We start from the raw sequence: 25,348 nt of genomic DNA, 5'->3' as shown, positions 1-25,348 counted from the left end.
GTGAACCATGGTATGCTTAATGTTTTCAGCCACTAAAGGTCTGTATCCAACTCCCCTCTTTACCTGTCTTATATATTTAGCTTCAGAATAAAATATTTTTCAAAGAAAGAATTTTGCTGCTAACAAAAAGTCTGAGGATCACTGCAGCTGACCTGCTTATCTTCTGTATGCCTGGCACTCAGAGGACGGATGGGAATTGCCAAGAAAGATGCCTGGAGAGACTATGGTCCGAGGCTCGAGAAACCAGCATTCTGGATGTGCTTCATCCCCTGACCTGAATGCACCTGCTTAGGTGCATCTAGAGATGGTCAGAAGGAACCCTCCCACCGAAACCAGCACCAGTGGCCTCTGAAACAAAAGGAAATTAGGCCAGGTGGAAGCCCCTCACAGACGTTTTCCCCCTAAAATACGCAAAGGGCAGATTCCCCCTCCTTCCTGCCTCCCACCTAGATTCTTCATTTCATGCACACAATAAAATACCCACCAGATGTCTCTATTAATATATTATAACTCCCAAAAGGAGTGGGATGATGGAAATGCTGTCAGGGCACGAAGGCTCTGAAGCATTAAACAGCAGTAGCGTGCAGAAAATTAATCCTTTTTCTTTCTTTTCTTCTTCTTATCCCCTCCCTTCCCCTAGGATGCCGGCATAGGCAGGTGTCAGCAGAAGTCTCTTCACAGCTCAGTGAATGAGATTTTAATGAATCCTGAAGGGGAGGGTGTGGGAGGAGGGGCTTCTATACCACAAAACATTTCACACAAGCCCTGCTGGCATAGAGGCCCCCTCCCAGACGAAAGGGGTTGCTGAAAGGATGCTGTGGTCCCCCAACCCCTTCACAAAGCTAAGAGGATCTCGGGATCCTGATCATCTTTTAAGCCAGAATGAGTTCCATTCAGTTTTTCTAAAAATTTCACGCTCTCTCTCATATGTGGACTTTGCACATGCTGTTCCTTTACCTGGAACTCCTCTGTTTCTTCTCTATCTTGCGCTTCCTTTACGTAGTCTCAGCTTGCACATTACTTCTTCCAGGAAGCTCTCCCATCATCACCCAAAGTCTGGGCTAGGTGCCCTTCATTGTGCATCCTCCGGCCACTGTGATTCTGCTAGTGTCGCTCCATGCACAATGAAGTGTATTTGTTGGTGACTGGCTGTTTATTTGTTTGTGAACCCCTCTAGACATCCACTCAAACTTTGGCCAAACCTGTATTTCTGGTGCTTAGCACAGAGCATGATACGTAGTAAGCCCTGGGTGAGTGTTAGAGAAGGAAGCAAGGGAGGATGGGAGGAGGGGAGGAGGAGGAGGGAGGAAGGGAGGGAGGGAAGGAGGATGGATATACACTCTACCTTTCAACTTTCAGCATTCAGGAAGTCTTAAGCACTTGGGACCCTCTGAAGTCATGAACTTCTCTCTTGCGATGTTCTTATTTACAATCGGACAACATTTCAGTGTCTCTTCCTAGCGTGTCTGAATAATAGACTCACCATCTTCATAAAAAGATCTTGTCTGACCAGAATCTTACCACACCACGTATACAAGCACGCATACACAATGTATGTGTGTGTGTGCGCACGCGCACATATATACACAATAGGGTAAGGCAAGTTTGTGATCCACACCTTCCTCTGACTTTATCTGCCGCTTTACAGTTGACAAAGCTTTCTCATGCATCTCATCTGACTGTACCATCTCCCGGTGAGGGTGGAAGGTCAGGGTTACCATACCCATGTAACAAAGGAGATGGCCTGGGCTCAAGGAGGTGGAGGGCAGTGCCCTAAGGCCACACTGACATTGAGTCCCAGGGCAGGACTCAGACCTGGGTGTTCTGAGGCCAGACCAAGCACTGTGCTTGTGGCTCTGTTATAACTTCCCCACCATGGGGAGGGTAAAAATGACCTTCCATAGTTTCTGACTGTGCACACACAACCAAAGCCCAGTGTGCTTTGCAGCCTGACTGTTCATTTATTGGACCCAGCATCCAATCTGTCATGCATATTTAGGAAATGAGTCCAAATTAAAACACAAAAGTTATGAGCAAAGATCGGACCTCTGAGTCAAAGTCATTTCACTGGGAAATCAGTCTGACCTCCCATGAGGTGACGGAGAACAGTAAAAAACTTCCCACAAGCTCTGTTCTGTTCATCACCATCTTTGACTGATGATGGCAGCTATTTGAGTTAATATTTTCTTTATCTAAGAACAGTGTTCCCAGGCAAAATGCTGCAGGAACAGAGGCACAGGGGGTTAATAAATTTGCTGAACCCCACAAATTACCCACAAGAATTCAGCTGAGGGCTCTCCTAAGGAATACTTTCCATCCTTCTATCAAGATTTTTTTCTTGAAATTTCGTAATTTTTTTCTAAAGAGGAGTGTTTGTTTTTTTTTTTTTTTAAAGATACGTAAAATTGCTAGTTCCTCTTTGAATCATCTCTCTTTAGGGGCAAGCCACTTTGATGAGAAAAGGGATAAAATTCAGTCTGTAGGAAAACAAAAGTATCATAAAGTACTCACTGTTCTTTGTCACTGAAGGCAGGCAAAGAAAGGAGAGAAAGAAAAAAATGAATAAAGTTAGGGAGAAAAATCTCATAACAACGCCAACACTGTCTGGATGCAACGCCACACAGGTTAAATCACAATGACCTACTTCTATTTTTCTTTCCCAGTCATTATTCTCTTATTCCAGCACATCTAAAATGAGACTGCTGCAATGTATGTATGTATCCAATGTGTATAATCTACAGCTTTGATTAAAATGATCAATTAGTTCAACTTATTAATTAACCAATCTGATCATTTACGTATTTGAATGACGTTTTTCTTTGGTGAGGCACCAAAGAGAAGTCACTTAATGGTAACAGGGCCACCATCATTCTTGGTTTCAAACACTGGGGGATAAAGAGTGCATTGGGGTAGGGCAATGAGCCCTGAACATTAACTGGACCATCCCAAAGTAGAACCTGCAGTGCCCCATTTGGGGATGTGGGTCCTCTCATTCTAAAAAGAAGACCAGCATCTTCATTTACTAGATGCACTACCATGTCTTCTCTTCGTGCCTCAATTTCCACCTCTCATCTCTGGTGCTCTCCGGCTTGCAGACTTGAAAGCTATAGAGAAATATCAGAGACCAGCATTTCTCCCCCTTATTCCCAACACAGAGAGCCGAACCACTGCCCCGCCCATGCAAGAGGCAGATGCGTTCACTTTTTTCAAACACAATCACAATTATGTTCCCAGCACCATCGTTACATTCAAGGAGGCTGAATGAGGAAGGCATTTGAAAAATCACAAAAGCCGTAAGTGTATCTGGCTGGCCAGCAGTTAATTAAGACTAGATTTCCTAATTTCCTGGAGAAAGACATCAGAAGCATCTGCATTAGCACATCACCACTGCAGCAGACTAGACAGCATGTGTGGTGACTATAATTCACCCATTAGCATTTATTGGAAAATAATTTTAATATCTGAAGAAAATGCAGTAGTAATCAAGCCAGCCGGATGCACTCAGAATGCCAAGATGTTTCACAGGAGCCTGGGAGCACTTTAATGAACCTGCAGCCAGACCCTTTGAATAATTCTAATTTAATTGTAAGGCAAATTGTTTGGCTTCATACTGACTAAAGTAAACTCTGATGGATGGGATTTTAATTAGCTGACATTTCTTAAATAAAGTAAGTATTTTACCCCATCCACCTTCAGGCAACTGTTTATAATACAGGCACATAATTTTTGGCTGATAGAATATTCTCTGCCAAATAAGTTTGGTTTCAAGAGGACATCATGGGAAGGGCTTGGAAACTAGAAGTTTCCTTTCAAAAAGGAAACCAGCAGAGTTCAATGATGTCTTCAAAACTGTAAAACTCGTTGAACTAGAGGAGGTTTTAGGTAGAAATAGTGAACAGACGGGGCTTTTGCTTCAGACAGTATGAGTAGACTAAATATTCCAAAAACCCTTCACCAATGTATAATTAGGGCCTCGATAAATGAGGGCAAATCTTTTTTTTAATGCGGTTCTAGGGCTGCTAGAAAGTAAGGGAATTCTCCTACATTCCTTCCCCACTTCAAAATAAATAAGCAAAACTGACTTTCTCAAAGTAAAAAAGCATTTCCTCTTCAAAAGACTCTGTTATGAAAAAGGAAATGCAAGTCATAGACTGAGAAAAAATATGTGCAAAATACATCTCCAAAAAAGGATTTTAACCTATAACATTATGGAAAAAAAACTTGTAAAACTTTATAACAAGAAGATAAATGACCTGACTTTTAAATGGACCAAGTATTTGAACAGACATTTTAACAAAGAGGTTATATAATGGCAAAATTACATGAGAAGGTATTCAACATCGTTAGTCATTAGGAAAGTGCAAACTAAAATCACAAAACAAATACTACTCCGCACACGTTAGGATGGTTAAAATGGAAAAGACTAATCATATCCAGTGTCAGTGAGGAGGCAGAGACACAGAACTCTCACACGCTTCTGGTGGAAACTTAAAGTGGTACAACCAATTTGGAAAACAGTTTGGCAGTTTCTTAAAAAGTTAAACATACCTGTACTATACCACTGGGACCTTCAACTCCTAGGAATTTACTCAAGAGAAATGAAAGCATATGTCTATACAAATTTTATTTGTACTAGTTCCAAACTGGAAACAACCTAAATGTCCATCAATAGATGAATGGATAAACAAATTGTGGTATATCCACACAATGAAATATTATTTGGTCATAAACAGGAATAGACTATCGCTATGCAAAACAATAGGATGGATTGTGAAATAATTATGCCAAGTGAAAAAAAGACATCTCCCCTCAAAAAGGAGTACACACTGAATAATTCCATTTATATAAAATTCTAAAAAATGCAAACTAATTTATAGTTACAGAAAGAAGATTAGTAATTACCCAAGGATGGGAAGGGAGAGGGAGGGGCAGGAAGGAGAGGCTGCAAAGGGGAATGAATATACACACGTGTGTAAAAATGATCAAATTGGACTTTAAATGTGTACTGTTGGAGGTACATTAATTTTAACTTTATAAGGCAGTTTTTTAAGAAAGAAAAAGAAAACCCAGCAAACTGAATCCAGAACAGGGAGCTGTGAGCAGTAAGGCAATGTGAATACCAGTGTTCTGCTGCAGAGGCTGACTCTGAGCTCTGAGCAAGGTGCGGAAGCTGAATCTGAGACCCCCACTATGAGCCAGGACCTTCCAAAGGAGCTCAGGTCATCCTGGGTGAGCACACCTGATTCCTGGCAGAAGCAAATGCAAATCTGTCTGAAAAAAAATATTCCCAAGGTAGATCCCCAGGATTCTCACAGATGGAGCTCACAATAAAAAATTACCGAGCATTCAAAGAAACAAGACCTTATGAGTAAACATCTGCAGGAACGATAAACTTAGATTATCAGGGTCTTCAGGCAGTGGTGTGCTGATAAATGTTTAACAGTTGAATCTCTGGAGAAAAAAAGCCCCACTGTGGCTGATTTTGAGTACCTCCACGAGGCCACTAAATGCAGAACTGGGAAGAGACACGCACTAGTGTACTGTTACATAGTATTTCACCATGCAGGTACAAAAGACACCAGTAACAGAGAATAACAAAATGTAGTAAAATAATTAAGAAGTGGTTAGTGTTGAATAGTCACTACTTTTGTGTTTAGTATCATTTAATTATAAAAATCATATAACTTAATTTTTAATAATGGCCATGTTTAACAACTGACTTGCAAAATTCCTGAAAATTTAACATCAGTTCTCCTGAGCCACCATGGTGCGGATCCAGCACACCACTGATTCAGGTAAAATAATTACTGGGTGCAGAATGTAAAGTTACTTTGATGTGGAATTTTCCGATTTTTAAATGATCAGGCCAAAAATAAAAAACACCTTTCTGCAAGTCAGAGTCGGCTGGTGGCCTGCCAGTTTGCAACCTCTGATCCAGTCCAACCTCCTTATTTAATTGATGAGGAAACTGAGGCCCAAAGAAGGGAAAGAGATTCACTGATGATCACTCAGTACACTAGCTCAGACCTAGAAGCAACCAAGTCTTGATTCTAACCACCAGGTCTGTGCTCTTTCCAGACCACCTCTAATTTAGGGCACAGAGCTCAGAATTTAATCTTGTTACTCCAACCTTGCAAAGCAGTAGAATCAGTGGAGAAGTGTCCATGACAGAACTCCCACCAGGTTCTTTTCTCCCTCCGTCCCCGGGGGCGGGGGGAATTCTATTTCTTTCCTTGCTCTTCCTTTCCTCCTCCAAGTGCAGATCAGGACCTCATTGCCCCCAAAGCAAACCACTCCCAAAAAGACACAGCAACTTACTTTGACTGAAGGGGTCGGTCACTGGGACACACCCAACGATTGGAGCTGTTGCTGAACACGGTGTCAGTCATGGCAGACGTCCGGTGCTCCTGGAAAACATAAGCGCAGAAGAATATCACACAGTTATCCAATCGCCTCTTACTTCTCAGGACCCTGCTCTATGCCAAGCACTCTGGGGGATACGGGGAAGAAATGGAACTACATCCAGCTTCTCCACTTTCCAGATGGGGAACCAAGGGGGGAAGTGACCTGCTGGAGTCACAGCCCCCCTGTGGCAGAAATGAATCAGAGCGAAGAGCTCCCTCCCTTTAATCTGTGTTCCTCCCATTCATTGCTGATACAAGGCCACATATCCAGGAGGGAGGGTCAGAGCTCTTAAGTCTAGCCCAGGGTCTTTCCACTGGAGGATGTCATCTGACTCATGTACTAGTCAACTTGGCTTTGGTCAGGCCAAAAAAAAAACAAACCAAAACAAAAAAAAACACCCCACCTCTTAGAATTTTGAGGTCCCAAATGTTAGCATCATCCCTGGCTTGCTTTCTTTTTAATACTCTACACCCAAACCATCAGAAAGTCACGTTGGCTTGATCTTCCTAATTAACCTGCAATCTTCCCAATGTTCTCTGCCTGAATATGCTGATCCGAACCACTCCCACCCCAGCCTGGCTGACGATGGAAGGCTCTTCATGGGCCTCCCTGCCTCCACCTCTGGCCCACTTCAACCTATGCTCTACGCAGTGGCCAGGGAGAGTTCCACAAACATAAACCACAGCTTATGACGACAGCACACCCACGGTGGTCATCTCTCTGCTAAAATGTAAGTCTCCTGCAGAATTCCTTCTGCTTTATCTCTAACGCCCAGAACAGCGCCTGCATTTAATAAATATTTGTGTAACACATGAATGAGTCTCCGTCAATGCTAAGTCAGTCCAGCTGAACTTCGCCAAGATTTCATTCTCTCTGAATCTCCCCTCCTCCCCTCCTCCAGCTTTAGCCAAAGAGTAAGGGGAAAGAGATGATAGAGATTACATTTAATTATTTTGTTTTGTTTTGTTTTGGCTGGGGGAGGTAATTAGATGTATTTATTTTTAGAGGAGATTACATTTAATTTATTTTTTTAAAAAGCTTTCGAAGGTAGGTCACTGTGTCCAGTGGGTCCTGATTTCCCTGAAGGTCTTGGTACAACACAGTCTTTTTTCTTTTTCCTGGGAAGCTGAATAGATGAGAAGTTGGGAGGTAAACAGGGAGAGAATGCAGTCAGTGCAATTATTAAGCCTTCGGGTGGGTGAAGCCAGAGCAGGGCTGATGGTTGGACACAGAAGAGAAAAGGCCCCTTACAGTAAAGCCATTTCGCCTGCTCCTGTGTGGTTAACATAATCTTCCCAGGTTAATATGACCATTTCATTGTTTCTGCTTTGAAAACAGAAAAAAAAAAAAAAAAAAGTAGGGGGAGAGATGGCTCCTGTTGTGAAGGAAATCTGCTGAAAAGAACCTTAACATCTCATTATTGCCTGTGCCAAGAGCTGAATGAGACTGCCCCGGCCCCCCTGCGGACCCCAAGCCTCAGCAGGGTAGAGAGAGCCTCAGTCTCTGGTAATGAGCTTCCTCGGCTGCTCTGGATCTGGACAGCAAACGTTCATCTGATTGCCTTACCTCCTGCTTTGCGGCAGAAATGCAACACTGCCCTTGGAGGATCCCAGAGGGTAGGGGGAGCTGGGGCAAGGGATACACAGTCCCCTTCTAGGAACTCTGATCTCCAAATTCTATTGCCCTCCCGGCTTGCCCACCCTTTCCTGCGCTCAGCCATGCACTCCGGGAGTTCATTTCCTATTAAAATTCTGCCTGCCAAGTCCAAACTCACTGCTGGCCACCCCATGGATCCCACCCGGCTCTGTCTCTCCAGGCCCGAAGCCACCCTGGGCAGCACTGATTATTTCAGCTTTGCCACCTGAGGCTTCTCAAAGTGTAACATCCCAGGATTGGACTCCTAGTCCTGGTCAACCACCTGGGCCTGGAGAGGGAAGTCTGAATAACTGAGGCTATTTGAACACCTGGAGTATAAGGCCCAGAGGAGGGAAGTCATGTGTCCACATCCCGGCTGGGGGTGAAAATGCAGGTGGAGGTAAGAGGGTGTATCTCCTGGGCACAAGGCCCCCCACACCCCTGGTATGAGCCCCGAAGAACAGTCTACTTTCAGGAACCAGAGCGACAAAAGCCAGAATCAATGGTGGCAGGTATCGAGGGCTCGGTACCTGCTAAGCGCCTTTCAGGTTTTATCTCATTTAATCCTCACAATAGCCCTCGGGGGTAGACGTTCTTCTCATCCCATTTCACAGATGAGCAACTGAGTCATGGAGAGTGTTAAAGCAGGCTTCCCAAAGGCCTGCTTAAACTTTCTGATGAAGGAATCTAAGTGCCTGATGATGAGCGCCGTCCAGCCAAGTGTTGGTGCATCTATGCGGTGGAGGACCGCACAGCTGTGAAGAATAATGAGGCTCTTTACGACGGATCCACATCATCTTGGACTGATCACCAAGATGAACTGTCTGCTGGAAAGGCCAAGATGTAGGGCCATGTTCCAGAACAACACCATTCATGTGCACAAGGGAAAGGAGGACATGTGCATGTGATTTGGGGCCGTATATGCATAAAGTGTCTCTGCAGAGAACTCACAAGAAACGGGTCACATTGCTTGCCTCTTGGGGAAGGGACATTGGGTAGCCAGTCGGGACTGAGATGAGAATTTTCACATTATTGCCCTTTGTATTTGCAACCACTTGGATATGTTAGCTATACAAACATGAATGGCTTTTTAAAGAGATAATTTAAAAATAATAATAAAGTGCTTCAAGGGCTGCTCATTGCATGTAAGATTTAAGACTCTGTGACCTCAAGGAACTATCACGACCTGCCTGCCCTTCCTGTATCTCAGACCATGCTCCAGTCACACTGCCTATTCCAGCTGCCAGGCCTTTGCCTCTGCTGCCTCTCTGCCTGGATAGCATCTTCCTCTCGCTCTCGCACGGCTGGTTTCTTCTCATGCTCTGCTGGTCTCTGCTCAAATGTCACCTCCTCCAAGAAGCCCTCCCTGACTACACTCTCTAAGTCACCTCTCACCCCTTACTTACTCTCACTGCATCCTGTTTGTTTCCTTTTAATACTTATCATGATTTGCAATTACTATTATTATTTATTTGCTGTTTGTCTCCCTACCTATTCTATAATATCTGTGAGAGCAGGGCCCTGGGTCTGTATTTGTTCAACAGTTGTAACTCCAGTGCATGCAGTGCCAACTTCATAAGCCTGTGACCTATACAGTCGCACAGGGCCCCATGCTTAGAAGGACCAAGCTTAGAAGGACTGTGTGCTTAGACAGGCCCACAACTGTCTTAATGCTCCGCTGTCATCATCTAGAAATCCTTTATAGTATTTGAACAAGGGGCCCTAAATTATCACTTTGCAGCCAGTAGGTGCTCAATAAATCTTCACACGAGACCTAGAGCTCAGTGAGTGCAGTGGGCACTCAGTAAATCTGCATGTAAGTGGCAGAGCCAGGCCTTGTTCCCGATGTGCCCACCTCCACAGCTTGGTGCTAACCCTTACGCCACCCTGCGGCTCAAGATAACAGGAAGACCCTGTCTCAAGCCCAGAAAGGCTAGATTCCAGAACCTCGCCTTTCTCCCCATGCATTTTGTTCTACAGACTTCTCCCCTGGCTCCCTTTAACACTGTTTGTTAAGGAACTGAGCCTCCATTCCCCAGAATCCCCAAGGTCTTCTGCTGGTTTTAGCTGAACTGAAAAAAACCCAACCCTGAAAACCCATTTAGATGCAGAAACACAGCAGGTGTCTAAGTGCAACACGGGGCTGGGCTGAGCTGGCAGGGGCTGTATATGGCACTTCAGGGCACTGCAGGGACCCAGTGTGAGCTTTGGCTGTCTGCGTGGAGTTCAATGCCACAGTCAGCCTCCCAGCCCCACGGTATTGGAATTAATCCAGATGCTTTGCACCAGAACCTGTAGCCACCAGTCAGTTCCATCTCTCTCTTCCTGCCCCTTTCTTCTTCCCCTGCATCCAGGCTATCAATGCTCAGTTACTAATCTGGAAAAAAAAAATCACTCAGACTATCCGACTTGTGGGAAATGCAACTTCCATCAATGGCTCCAAACGGGTGGAGTACGGGATCCATGAACAGGATCCAAGCAGAAAATATGTTTTGTTTGGCCCGTGCAGTGTTTTTTAAAAGTAAAATTAAGCCAATATTTTAAAAGCACAGGATTTAATTAAAAATACAGATTGCCAGCTTCTCTTGACAAATGGGAAGAATCAAAAAATATTTATAGAACATCTATTACTATGTGCCAGACACTATTCTAGGTCCTGGGGATACAGCATTAAAACAAACTAGTGAAAAAAAGAAGAAAACTGTTGTCTTCATGGAGCTTACCTTCTAGTGGGGAAGACAGATAATAAACAAATAGTAAGTCAAATGTAAAACGTGTCAGCTAGTGATGAGTGCTTTAGAGAAAAATAAAACAGGGAAGGGGAATTGCGATTGAGAGGGAAGTTTGATTTTAAATGAGTGGTCAGGGGGGTCCTCACTGAGAGATGATATTTGAGCAAAGATCTGAAGTGGGTAATGGACTGAGCCATGTGGATCTCTGAGGCAGGGCATTCCAGGCAGAGGGGAAAGCAAGTGCCAAGGCCCGGCAGTGAGCATCTGCTTGGTAAGTTGGAGAAACGGCAAGGAGGGCAGAGTGGCTGGAGCGCAGTGAGCAAGGGGGAGATGAGTGGGAGCTGAAGCTGTAATGGGGGTGGAGGAGCACATCAGATCATTAGGACCATTTAAGCTTCCACTCTGAGTGATGTGGGGGTCACAGAAGGGCTTTGAGATGTGAGCTGAATATATTCTATTCTGTCTCAACCATGCATCCAGCTGTGACTACTCACCAGACACTTAGGGTCCCTATACATCTTTGCCAAGGCAAGGTCACCTGGACCAGCAAAGAGAAAGATGGTGGTCTCCTCTCTTGCCTACTATACTTGACAGAGCTGAGTGCCCCCCCCCTCCACTTGCCTGCACGCCTTGCCATTCCAGCCTCCTCTCTCAGAGCTCCAGCATCCCCTACCCATCCAGGTACATCTAGAGGGTGCAGGCTGCTGCTGGTTTCTCTTTGCTACTGCAGCCACATGGGACATCCCCAGCCTTTCCTGAGACTGGTCGAGGCTGGAAAGACAAGGCCTTGGTTCCTTCCATGCTGAGCTGGCTGGTGTTCAAGACAAGACAGGGACAGGCCTGAGAGATGCTTGAAATGAAGCACCTCTGTGCTGGCCTTGAAACAGAGCAAATTCACTGTCAGCTTCCCATTGTTCTCCCATCACCACACAGCAATAACCGACGGCTCCCGTCATGAATCTTCGAGAAATCCCACAGGACAGTCCCCATTTTATGGGGTTTTAAGGCAGGCACAGAGCGCACCCCCCACTGCTCAGCAACTTTGGCAGGTTTCAGAGACCACCTTGTGGGGATCGCAGTTGTCCTAGCTTCTGCCACTGCCCCCATGATAAACTGGCCAGTCCCAGCCAACATACAAGCTGACCACAGGCATGAACAAGCCCAGCCAAGATCATCCAAGTCTGGCCTAGAAGAACCACTCAGCTGAACTCAGCCCAATCACTGACCTAAACAATCTTGAGAGAAATAAATGACTATTGTTCTAATCCACTAAGCTTTGGGGTGCTTTGTTATGCAGCAAAAGCTGACTGATAGAGCAGCCCATTGTTGTAGGATAATTGCTGCCCTTGAGAGGACTGGGATCCAACCCCAGCTCCCCTATTCACTAAGTAAGTTTCTAGGCCTCAGTTTCTGAATCTGTAAAATGAGGACATAAAAATTCCTATCTTTGTCATGCCTACCTTGCAGGGTTGCTAGAGAAAGAGCTGAAGTATTAACAGCCTGGTGATATAAAATGCTTTTTAAGTATCAGGCAAGGAGGTCACTGTTAGTTATTTGAGGCTGGAACTAGAGAGGAAAACAAATGTCTAAATTCCAGGTACTTTTTGGGCCCAAGTTGAGACACTGCCGTGGACACCTGGGGTAGAGATTTCTTGTTTTTGCCTGTGTAAAACTTACCCCTTCTTAATTTGAGTAACAGCACCCCAGTTTTCCTTTGAGAAACCATCTCTCTCTCAGTGTCAATCTGTGTGGCTCAGATGGAGGTTACCCAAACCTGGTCCCTAGAGGCGGGCCAACGACCCATGCCTGACCAATCAGTGTATTACGTGCATGGGCTACAGTGATTGGTTCAGGAACAGGCACATGACCCAGTCTGGACCAATGAAGGCCTGCCCTAAGATTTGCTGTATGGAACTGTATGGAAAGAAGTATTCTTCCCACGGGGATGGCTAAACTGGCAGAACAGAAGCCTGGAACTGCTATTGGTCACTTTTGCCACCACATGGGAAAGGCCTGCCAAGGGACGAAGGATGAGAGATGGAGAGGTCCTGATTCCTGATAATGCTCTTGGAATGCTGGATCCAGCCACCCCTGAATCTTTCCGTCTTTTGGCTACTATAGGTTGAACATACGAGCCAATATGTTCCTCTTTTTCCTCCTAAAGGCAAATTAGAATTGAATTTCTGCCACTGCAACTCCCCTGAGCACTCTCTATATGTCTTCGTAGACCAGCTCCCTTGGAGCAAATAAGGATCTCAAAGGCAAGCAGAATTGGCTGAGATCTGGAAAAAATACAACCTTCTTCAGCCACCCGCCGAAATCTCCCCTCCTTTACTTCAGAGACACTGCCACCCAAGCTGAGGTGGTACAGGAGGACAAGAAACATTTGTAAGGCAATCTCACCAAGGCCTGCTGAGACCCTGCACTGACTATTAAAATTCAGTGACGATAAACAGCACTAATTAAAAGCAAAGCTAAGTACTTTATAAGACAAATGAGGTGGCAATACTAAAAGTTGAGATGAAAGAACCAGCGTTAATTAAAAACAAAGGCTAATTTCTTCCCTTCTCTCAAAAGACTGTGTTGCAAGTGTGTGGGCACGTGTGTGCACGTGTGTGTGTGCGTTTATGTGTCTAGAAAAGGTATAGATTTGTTAATGTACAAATTGTCATGGGAGCAGTTTGTGGAATTGGCTTTGCCTGGGGGTGGGGGTCGGGTGGGTCTTCCTAAGGGGAGGTAAATTGGGGCTGGTCCCTAAAGGATGAGCTGGAGTGCAAGACAAAGAATGGAGGAAAAGATGAGGGAACAGAGTGATCAAAGGCTCAGAGGCTTCAATGGACATGAAATATTTAGAGAACAGAGAATTTTATGCAGATGAAGCCTGGGGTGATGCAGGGCTGGAAGGAGGGGAAAACAGGACAGAAAAGAGAGACAGGGATCCAATGATGAACCCTTATTTCTGTGAGTCAGCAATGATGGTGCATGGTGTCTCCTCCAGTGCTCCCCACCTGGACAACCCCTACTTCTATTTAAAGATCCAGAGGCTAAGACCACACATTCTCAGCAGACAGTTCAGCAAGGCAACTTAGGGTATGGGTTTGGGGGCCAAGCCCATTCTGCCATTTATAAACCTGACGAGTGGATTCACCTTCCTGAACCTCAGTTTCTTCATCTATAGAATGGGGACAATAATAGGACCCATCTCAAAATAGGATTATGTAAGGATTAAATGAGATGCTATATGTAAATTCCTTGGTCTGAGGTCTGGCCCAAATCCCCCCCTTGTCAAGTGGGAGCTATCACTAATTTATGTTATTATTAATAATAATCTCAGTTATGTTTTCCTCAAGTTATGGGAACCCAACTTCAGCACTAGAAGGAAATGTCTCAGGATTCTTGAAGCTAGAGTACGTACATGAAACATGATATTGATGAATGATGGAAATATTTATTTATCATATGTATTATGATAATAACAATATAATTGTACTAAAGTAGGGGTCATTTGAGACTGCTCTGGTTGTCATTAGTGCTGATGACTAAGTATTTCTGGCTTTCCACCACGTGATAGGAAAGCTGGGCGTGGCCACATGACCTGTTTCAGCCAATGAAAGTTTCCAGGAAATTCTAAAGCAGGTGCCTAGTTCACCACTTTCCCCTTTCCCTGTCTTGGCAATCATGGATGTATGAAGACGGAGCTCGCGTCAGTCTGGGTCCCTGAGTGAGGACAAATGTGGAGTAGACACCCCCTGCTAGCCCACCTTATCCAGGAAGCACAAGTGAGAAACAAATTGTTATTTCAGCCACTGAAACGTTGAGAATTGTTTGTTCACGCAGCACAACCTAACCCATCCTGACTGTGCTCAATATGCGTCAGAAGTGCACTAAGTATATCACAGGCAACATCTTGTCTGATTCATAACAATCCTAGAAAGGAGGATCCTTTATTATCCAATTTTACAGATGAGGAAAGCCCAGAGAGGTAAGGTCATTTGTCCAAGGATACACAGCCAGTAAGTCACAACGGTGCATGCATTTGAAATGAGTCTGCAGAAGTAAATCCATGGCACTCACCGAGGGCAGGGCAGAGCATCCGGAACTGATCTTCTCGGGAGAATGTCTCCTGCTAGACAAGGGTACCCCTAACATTCCTTCTTCCCTTGGGTTATGAATCCCTCTGAGCCCTGAATCTACAAACCCAAATACCGAGCAACAAAATACAAAGGCAGACACTGCCGAAGGAATGCTCTTCAAGGCTCCCTGCACCATCTAGTCAATTACCTGATTCCCGGATCAAGTGTAAGCTTGTCTTTGTTGTGTTGTTGATCAAGCCTATGTCTGCTCCAACTACACTGTGGTGAGGAATGGGAAGGGAAAAGCTGAGGACTAGCTTCTGCACTTGCGCAGGGGTGCACAGACACACGTGGCTCCAAGCAGGAAAATGTGATTAGTCAGGTCTGCGTATTAAAACAAGTCATTTAGCTTAATGGCTTCTGGCTGCCCCTGAAGCCCAAGTTGCAATGACACTCATTCTGATTAAAACTCAGTTAGAATTGACCATCTGCAGCCCGAACTCTCCTCATGCCATAGAGACCACAAGTGTCGCCCTCATCCCTCCTCTGCCTCAGGGATGAAATACTACAGCAGAGACAGGCATTGATCCCTTATTTAAAAAATGGTAGTGTCCCCGTCTCTCATCTGAGGAGCATTTTCACAAATCATAGATGGGGGCTGTAGCATTCCCATTTTACAGGTGAGGAAACTGAGTCCCTGGTTTGCCAAGGTCACAGTGGTAGCAGGTGGAATATCCAAAGATACTCCTGCTGGGCCTTATATAAATGAGCCTTCTGACCACCCTGCTATATTGACTGTTGGTACAAATACTATAATATTTGGTTAAGCATATCAATTTGCTGTTTTTGTATGGCAAATATAGTTACCTTGTGTGGTCTAAACTAATCATAGAAACAGCTTTGCTGGGTAATTTCTGTTCACTCCCCAGATCCATTCACCCTCCACCCTGCTCTGTGCCCTGGGAGGCTGGCCTGTGTGGACAGCATCAGTGGCTCCCTTACCCTCTGGTTTCTGGCTGGGTTTGTCTAATTGGAGGCACTGCAGATAACTGGAGGGAGGAAAGAAAAAGAGGCTGGGGTATTTATTCCCTGGATCCCTCCTGCTGGTCACCGTAGGCGGGCTGTGGGGCTCTACTAAAGGTAGTAGCTCTTGTCAGAAGGAACTCTCTGTATAACCCTTTCTCCTCTGGGTCCATTACTGTTCTCTCCCCTGACCCTCTGGGCCTGGACATGGCGATCGTTCCCTCTGTTGGATGCTGGAGTGTTTCAGTATCCTGGTTTCCCTTGATCTTGCTGATTTGCTCACATGTCTGTAAATTGTCTCTTAATTAAACTCTGTTCATTTACTCCTCTGGGTGTGTGACCAGTTTTCTGCCTGTCTTCTATATGCCAGGCATGGTTCTAGGTACTGAATCACTCAATCCTCACAAAGATCCAATGAACAATGATTATTTCCCTTTCACAGGTGATACATCTGGAGCACAGAGAGGTTGGGTAATCTCTCTCAGGTCACACAGCTAGTAAATGATGGGGCCACATTTCACATCCTGGCAGTGTGGCTACAGAGATTGTGCTTTTTTTTTTTTTTTTTTTTTTTTTTTGAGGGGGAGGTAATTAGGTTTATTTATTTATTTACTTTTAAATGGAGGTACTGGGAATTGAACCCAGGACCTCGGGCATGCTAAGCATGTGCTCTCACCACTGAGCTATTCCCTCCCCCTTCAGAGATTGTGCTTTTGACCAGCTCACTATCCTGCCCTGAGCGTGTGTACGTAGCAAAGGTAAGGTAGCACAGAAATCAACAGCACTAGGCTTCAGATGGGCAATGTCTGTATCCCACCTCATTTCATCGTCAACACCATCCTATGAGGTTACTTCCACTCCTGAGACTTGGAAAGGTTCGTTAACATGCCCAAGGTCCTAGCCAGGGATGGTGGAGCCAACCAGGGTATAAGTCCAGACTTGTCTCCCCTTAATGACAACACTCTTGACCACTACTCTGGACAACCACTCATATAACGCAGCTGCCTGGCCAGATCTGGTGCCAAAACGTGAAATGTACAGTAAAAGAGCCTGGCTTAAGGTAAAGAACAGCACTCTAACCATCAGAGGTATCAAAGGGAGGATATACTGCTTTGAGAAGTAACAAGTTCCCCTTCATGGGAGGTAATCAAGCACAGATAGCAAAACGACTGGTTGAGGCTGTTGGAAAGAGGGCGATGTGCTTTTCTGAAGTGGCCTCTTTCTGGATTTGGAAAGGAATGGTTCAAGATCACAGACTCTTTTTCCCCTCATCTGTGGCCAAAACTCGTCACACTTAACTTGGCCTGACTCTTATCAAGCAGGCAGAGCCAGTCTTGGGATACAAGACAGAAAGATTAAGTAATCCGGCCTTAGATGCTCCCTGCTCTGGGAAAATGCATGTTTCACTTCATCCTTGGAAGAAGAGGCAATTAGGGTCCAGGGAAGAGCTTTACTTGTCTTCTCGCCTCAACACGCACACGCGCGCGCGCGCACACCCCACCCTCATTTTCACCCATGGTACAAATTTCATGACAGAATCTTATGTCAAAAGCTCCGGCTTTGGATTCACGTGGACTTCGACTCAATCTCCAGCTAAACTCAAGCTGGGTGAGCCTGGGCAAATTACTTAACATTTCAGATTTTCTTGATTTCCTTCTTTGCAAAATGGGAGCTGTAACAGCACCTTCTTCATAGGGTTGTTGAGAGATTGGAGTGGAAAACACAGCGGTCGACAGTATCGAGGCTAGTGTTGATACAGGGCAAAGCTCCACGAGCTGTTACCCGACGGCTCTTGCAGAACCCCCACCACCACCACCAAATAACATGGTGACAGGTTCTCTGGGCGGGAAGGACACTTCTTGCCTCACACAGTCCAGTCATGGCTACTTCCCTGGGACGTGGACTCTAAGAAATCTGAGACCACTTCAGAAATAACAAAAAGCTTCTCTTAGTTCCCATGAATAATAAATCTCGAAGATTTGCCTCCATCCATTCCTCTCTCCTGTCCAGGCCCTCCTGACACCAGGGAGGGGAAAGCAACAGAAAACTGAACCCCAGTTGGTGCTGGCTGGGGAACATGAGTGACCTTCACAGTTCCTGTCCCCCTCCCCACTCTGTTCTGCCCCCTAGAGCAGCGCCCCATGGTAGATCGGTGAACTGGTGACCTCCGTGAACAGGCCTCCACCTTGTGCAGCCCCTTCCACACTAACTCTGAGCCTTGCACATGACTTCCCTTCACCAATAGGAAGCCAATAAGTAAGACACAAACAGAGGCTTGATAAGTGCTTGCGTACTGGGGCTTGCCCTCTAGGGTGTTCCTACCAGAAGTCCAGTTTATCCACGCGGAGGAAAACTAGGCTCCTAGTTAAGAGCCCAGCTAACCACCAGACATGAGAGTGAGACCCTCGTGTACTATACAGCCATCTCACACACACACACGTCACTTCTCATTATTCGCAGATTCTTTATTTGTGAATCTGACTAGTCAGTAAGATGTATGTGTAACCTCAGAGACAGTACTTGCAGAGTTTTCGTGGTCACGTGCAGACATGCAGAGCAGGAAAAGAAAAAAAAAATGGAGTCGCCCAATGCATGTGTCCCCATCTGAAGTCCAACAGGCGACTCTCGGCCTTCTTGTTGCAGCTCTCATACTGCAAACAAGTCTCTTTTTTGAGATCAATTTAATGCCGTCTTTTCCACATTTTTGTGCTCTTTGTTGGAGATTGTGCTCTTTAAAATGCCCCTGGGCATTGCGCTGAAGTGCTGTCTGGTGTTCCCAAGTCCAAGAGGGCTGGGATGTGCCTTACAGAGAAAATGAATGTTCGATAAGCTTTGTTACGATGAGGTACAGTGCTGCTGTCCGTGAGCTCAGTGTTAATGAATCAACACTGTATCGTGTTACGGACTGAATGTTTGTATTCCCCTGGCCAAATTCATATGTTGAAATTCTACCCCACAACATGATGATATTAGCAAGTGGGGTCTTTTGGAGGTGTTAGGATTAGATGAGGTCAGGAGGGGACTTCATGATGGGTTTAGTGCCCTTAAAGAGTCATGGAAGAGTGTGCCTACTCTTGCTGCTCCCCGTGTGAGAATACAATGAGAAGTCAGCAATCTGCAGCCCAGAAGAGGGCCCTCCCCAGAACCTGACCATACTGGCGCTCGGATCTTGGACTTCCGGACTCCAGAGCCGTGAGAAGTAAACTTCTGTTGCTTACAAGTTACCCAGGCTAAGGTAGTTTGTTATAGCAGCTTGAACAGACTAAGACATATATTAAATAAAGTGTCTTTAAACAGCAACATACATAAAGCAAGGATATATATGGATCAGTTGATGCGGTGTGACCAGAAGCTTGCAGGAACCCAACCCTGTAATTCCCCTGGGAGCAATAATTCAGCATTTACTAAATCAGTGATCGTAACTTGCACATACCTGAGAATAACTACTGCAAATAATGACAATGTATGTGTGTGTGTGTATATAAAACATATATGTATATGTAAAATAAATAATATATACATAATACATAATGATGTTATATATCATATGTACATACGTTTGTATTATACATAAATACATATATAACATACTAGACTCATCTGCAAGCACTCCTACCTCTCCACTTTTCCTCTTACAGTAAGAACTGCTAAGTGGGACAAATGCTTAGTAGTTTGATCTGTTTTCTATTTTATTTTTCAGAGTGTGGTAAAGGCAAAGGGCAGCTAATAAGATAATTGATGCAAAGAGGCAATTTGGGAGGAAAAGTGCCAGGGACCTACAAAGTATTGTCATTATGGCTTGTTTCCTGGCCAGCCTCTCCTGTGAAAAACCAAAGGTGCATTTCAAACCCCGTTCCTTCTCCATCACCTTTCTGGGGCAGAATGAGGTGAAGTGGAAGAATGGAAACCAGCCAAGAGTGAACATGTTGGCTTGGGGATTCACCAGGGATGGAAAACTTGCAGGAATCATCTAGCACACAGCCTTTCTGGAGTCTAATCAGAGAACAAACCAGGGCTGGGAGTAAATGGATTTATGAGTATACTTTCAATCTCTAGAATCCGCAGAGCATGCTCAGAGGTGGAAGGTTTGCATCCAGCTAAGGGTAGTTGCAAGTGGTTCCTTTCCAGCCAGGCTGCCAGCTCAGTTTCTGCAATAAAATAGGTCACTGATGAGGGCTGATTTGAGGGAGCAGGATGGTCCTCATCTTTCAAAGCCTAGGACAAGTTGAGTCCCCTTGGCCCTGATTTCCAGCTCCTTCTTGAGAAAAGAAAACTTGAAGGTCATTTCTCTCTAAAAGAGAAGTAGAAGCTTTGTAGTTATTTCTGAGTTTTTGGTCTGGTTTTTGCATGGCCAAGCTGCAAGGATGATCAAGAAAGGAAACTAAAGTGTCCCCAAAAAGCCTTTGTGGGACTTGGGGACAGAGAAGCCCTGAGTGGAAAACCACAGTCCTGTGTTGTAGAACTGAAGCCAGCAGGAGGCACTGTGTTAAGGGTCTGGATTTAGAGGCAAGAGGAAGAGGAGGAGATGCTCAGCTCCCACGGTCATTTCACCCAGTGCTTCTAGAGACATCTTCAGAACCTCTCCTCAACAATGACCTCTCTTAGGGAGCCAACCTGAGTTGAGTTTAGCCGCCCATTGCATATGAAGTATCTAAGCTCAGACACTTCACTGGAGCTGGTCCTGGCTTTGTCCCTTGCTAGCCTGAACTTGTCAAGTTTCAGACTGTGCTTTCCTTGTCTGGAAGATGGGACTTATCATTTGCCTTCTTCTCAGGACTGATGGAAGAATCAAATGAAATGAGACATGTGTAGAGTTCCCAGGACGGTGCTGGCCCACATTAAATGCTCAGTAACTGGCAGCTCTCATTACAGAATAATGACAATTCTAGTACAAAGTCCTCGTTGCCAACCACAGCCTGTTAAGTTTGAATTTATACCCATGTCTTGTTTTTTCTGCCTTGAGCGCCTCATGTTGACCTTTCCTCTCCCGAGCGCAGTAATCGCCAAACCAAGGAGGCTCAGTGCTCTTTTAAAAATCTCAGATGGTGAGGGTTGTGACCGTAATTCCCCAAGATGATGAGGAGGGCCAAAGGGGCAACCAGAAGGAAAGGGTCAAGAAGTGCCAGAGGCACTGACATCCCAGGAGACCCTTGTCAACTCTTCTATTTCTAACAAAGATTTCACAATAGCATCCCTCTTAAGTTCCATAATTTCTTTGCAAGTCACATAAGATGGGAGTTTTAGGGCCTACTTTACAGATGCCAAAAATGAGGACACATGAGGTAAGGTGACTCAGCAAAGGCATGTCAGTGGTAAACAGAGGGGTCACCTTAGAACAAAGGGTCACATCCCTGGCTGCACCCTAGAATCATGGTGGAGGGGTAGGGGGAGTTAACAATGCTAATTCTAGGATCCCCACCAAACCAGCTAAATAAGATGCTCCTGGTGGGGACCCACATCATACTTTTGGAAAGTCCTCCTGGTGATTCTAATGTGCAGCCGGTGCCGAGTCCCACCAGCTTAGAACCACGTGCCCCAATCCACATCCTCTCCAGGCTCCCTTTCCTCCGGCCAGTGCACCTTCAACTTGAATATGCATCACATTCACTGATGCCCACTTTCCAGCCCCAGATTTTCTGATTCGGGAAGTCTGGGACAGAGCCCAAGAATTTGCATTTCCAATTTCCAAGTGATGCGGGTCTGGGGGCCACATTCTGGGAACCACCTCTGTATGCAATGCTAGGAAAACAGAACCCAGGAGACCGTATTTCCTGGTCCATGGTTTCCCTTCTGCTGACAGCACTCTCTTTGCTCTGAGTCAGAGAAAATGTTACTAGAAACCAAAGACGACTGGGGGAGGCTGAGGGCTTTGGGACTTTTTCTTCTCTTATTTCTCTCCTTTTAAAAATAATCGCACTTAAGATTGACTGTCACTGAGCATTTGCTGCTTGTTCTTCCACACTCGGCCCAAATCCTTCTCCTGCAATGCAGGTCTTCTTAAATATTGAATAAGTCTGCTGCTCCGCCAGCTGCCACAGCCAGGGCTGAGGTAATGTGGATATTGACAAAGGCTTAATGTGATTAATCAGGTTACAGAGATCAGGCTGCTGAGCTGGTTTTAGAAAAGACCTTCACTTTCTTCTCCATCACCAAAATCTCTGGTGCCTCACTACCTTCCCTAACGGTCCCCTACCCTTCCCAGGGCATGGGGATTTTTTTTTTCCTTTTACTGCTCTTGCTGTTTAATGAACCCCTGGGTGAGTTAGAGCATCCTGGGGAGTGGGTCAGGTTTCGAACAAGAGCAAGGAGCATTAGATAGATGCTGTCAGTACTCATTTATCTAACAAATACTACTTATTGAGCACCTACTGTGTGCCAGACACTGTGGAATACAGAACACTAAGCTTGTAGTGATAAATAAAACAGTCAAATGTTCCTGTGCTGGTGGAACTGACATTTAAATCGGGGGAGATAGACAATGAATGAAATAAAAATAAGTAAAATCATGTGATGCATGGTGCTAAGTGCTGGGGAGAAAAATTAGAGAAGAAGGAAGAAGAACTCAGGAGAGGGGTGCAGTTTTAAATAAGATGATCAGGAAAGGGCTCACTGAGAAGGAGGTGAGGCAGTGGACAGAGAGGAAGGGATTAAAGGTACCCCCTTGAGAATGCTGAGCTCTGAAATTTCATCAACATCAACATCACCATCACCATCAAAATAATGATAACTAATGTTCAGTGAGCACCTCTCAGGCATGTTCCAAGCAAAGACTATATATTACTGACTTGTTAAATTCCCAAGCCCATCCCAGGAGGTAGATGTTATTGTCATTCCCATTTTACAGATGAGGAAACTGAGGTGCAGGGAGATTTAGTAACTTGCTTAAAGTCACACAGCAGCAGAGCTGGGATTTAAACCCAGGTGGACTGGCATCTATCCCTGCCTCTTCCCTCCACTCTCACCCCCGACATTTTCAGGAAGGGACCCTACACCATGGCTAATTGCAGAATAAAATCTCTCCTTGGTTGGGGGTCCCACTGTCATCCTTCCTTTCCAGGGAGTTGGTGCTATAAAGAGGGTGGGGCACAGGGGACTGGCCAACACAGGAAACTCTTCCTGGTTCAGATCAGAGTACTTTTCAAATCTCCCCAAGTTCCTGCCTTGTATGTGAACCCTGTGCTGCCGCTAGGGAGATCAAAATAGATTGGATCAGGAGATCTTTTGCTTGTGAAACCACATTACTCTCAGAATAAAGACAAGTTGCCACACCACGGCCCTGCAGGTACTACAAACCTCATCTCACATGGGGCTCCCCCCAGCCCTGTGCTCCAGCCATGCTAGCCTTCTCTGATCCTTGAATACCATCAGCTCAGGCCCTTGGCACATGCTGTTCTCACGGCCATGAATGTTCTTTTCTTTTTACTCAGTTAACTCCTATTTATCCTTCAGCTACCAGGTCCAATGTCACTTCCTCAGGGAAGCCCTCCCAGATTAGGTCAGATTTCTTTGTGACATGCTCTCGTAGACCTGTGTTCCTCTCTTTAGAACCCTTGTCTCAGGCTCTAATTATACATCCATTTGTATCACTACTGATTTACATCTACTGCCTGGAGGGAAGGAACCAACTCTAAATTGTTTTCTACTCTATCCCAACAGTGAGCATAGTGCCCGATAAATACTATAAATGACCGAACAGAAGATAAGAATCTCCCACATATAAGTGATATCATACGATATTTTTCTTTCTCATACCACTTATATGTGGAATCAAAAAAAAAAAAAAAAAAGACAAACAAACTTATTTACAAAACAGAAACAGACTTGCAGACATAGAAAACAAACTTACGGTTACCAGGGGGAGAAGAGGGTGGGAAGGGATAAATTGGGAGTTTGAGATTTGCAGATACTAACTACTATACATAAAATAGAAAAAAAAACAAGTTCATACTGTATAGCACAGGGCACTATATTCAATATCTTGCAGTAACTTACGGTGAAAAAGAATATGAAAATGAATACATGTATGTTCATGTACGACTGAAGCATTGTGCCGTACACTTGAAACTGACACAACATTATAAACTGACTATGCTTCAATTTAAAAAACGCCCCAAAAAAAGTAAAAAAAAAAAAAAAAAAAGAAAGAAAGAAATAAAGGTAAGGATCTCCCAACCAAATATCCCTTGGAAAACAGAAATTCACCCTCTATTCAGGTCTTTAAAATGTTCTTTACACAGCCAAGCATCTCTCATCATCTCTCTCAATTTACGTTGTTTTGAATAACAAAATAGTTTAAGTAAATTCTTTCTAAATTTTTCAACCATCAGGCAACTGCAAATGGTATCTCCTCCTTTTCCCATTCTTCAACAAAAGGTTTTTGCAGTGGACGACCTTGATTAAAGTTATAAAGCTTTCCTTACTATTCTGGTTTGTTGATTATTTTTAAAATATGTGTCAGTGGCAGAAAAAAAGGTTTTATGGGTTAATTGATTATTTTATACAATATGTGATTTTAAGTATGTGTGTGCAATACAATTGATGAACCAAATACTGTAAATGGATGTTTGATCTTTTCATCTACATCCCTAATAGGTTTCATTTTCTTTCTTCCAGCCCCTAATAGGTTATATTTTTAAAACTGGCAAAAAATTTTGTCGGAGTCAGGAGGGATTGATTTTATTGTGAAAATGTGGAAATTGAAGGTCCACTCAATTTGGGAGTTCCCTGATCTACATGGCAGCAGAGAGTCAATAAATATCTGTCAACTGAATAGTGAGGATTGTATGTTGAATGAATAAGTGATTGTATGTTGGTTGAGAAGGCTCCTAAATTCAGTGCAGAGGAGACAAGACATTCACTTCTGAATTATCCCCCTAACAAAAACCAACTCGGATTTATAGCCTCACAAAATCACCTCCTAACGTGCACATAACTCTTAAGGATCATGTTCTGTCTTAGGAATTTTATGTCTTCAGTTTGGCCCCAGAATGTAAAGTGATCAGGAGCGACAGGCGACGGATCTAAATTAACAGCAGGAAGGACAACCATGCTCATCATACCTGTCCGGCAATGCCCGGAATGACTTTGTAGGTGCTGAGCCAACCATCCCGAAGGCATTCATTCAAGCCCACTGCCCTGGAGTGATGAAGATGATTCACCCACGGGAAAAAGCAGCTCTCCTCCCAGAGTGACCCATGGACCGGCTGCAACGGAACCAGTCAGGAAAGTCTTTATACTGCCGGTTCCTGGGTACGACCCCAAACCTCCTGAGTCAGAATTTCTTGGGATGACCTTCAGAATTAAAAAAAAAATACCCCAGGAATTTTTGCACACACTAAAATTTGATAACACCCTAAGTTAATGACGGAGCAAAATTAGCTCCCAGACATTTGGATTTTTCAAGTGAGTAAAATTCCCTTCCAGATTTTAGGGGACCTTCCCTACGGTTGTCACTTTTTATTGTTGCTGTTTTTATTTGCC

At 44.7% G+C, this 25,348-nt stretch overlaps 1 protein-coding gene across 1 annotated transcript in view; it reads right to left on the bottom strand.

The window, feature by feature from the left end:
• Positions 1 to 25,348, bottom strand: part of RPH3A (rabphilin 3A) — an 89,454-nt gene that overhangs the window by 51,056 nt on the left and 13,050 nt on the right. The window contains 2 exon segments of the mRNA XM_014553655.2: positions 2,512 to 2,523; positions 6,319 to 6,407. Of these exon segments, the coding sequence (XP_014409141.1) occupies positions 2,512 to 2,523; positions 6,319 to 6,389 (83 nt within the window). The 5' untranslated portion in view covers positions 6,390 to 6,407.

Source organism: Camelus ferus, chromosome 32, assembly GCF_009834535.1.
Source record: "Camelus ferus isolate YT-003-E chromosome 32, BCGSAC_Cfer_1.0, whole genome shotgun sequence".
NCBI classification, from domain to species: Eukaryota; Metazoa; Chordata; class Mammalia; order Artiodactyla; family Camelidae; genus Camelus; species Camelus ferus.
This window is presented reverse-complemented; position numbering and strand designations above follow the sequence as displayed.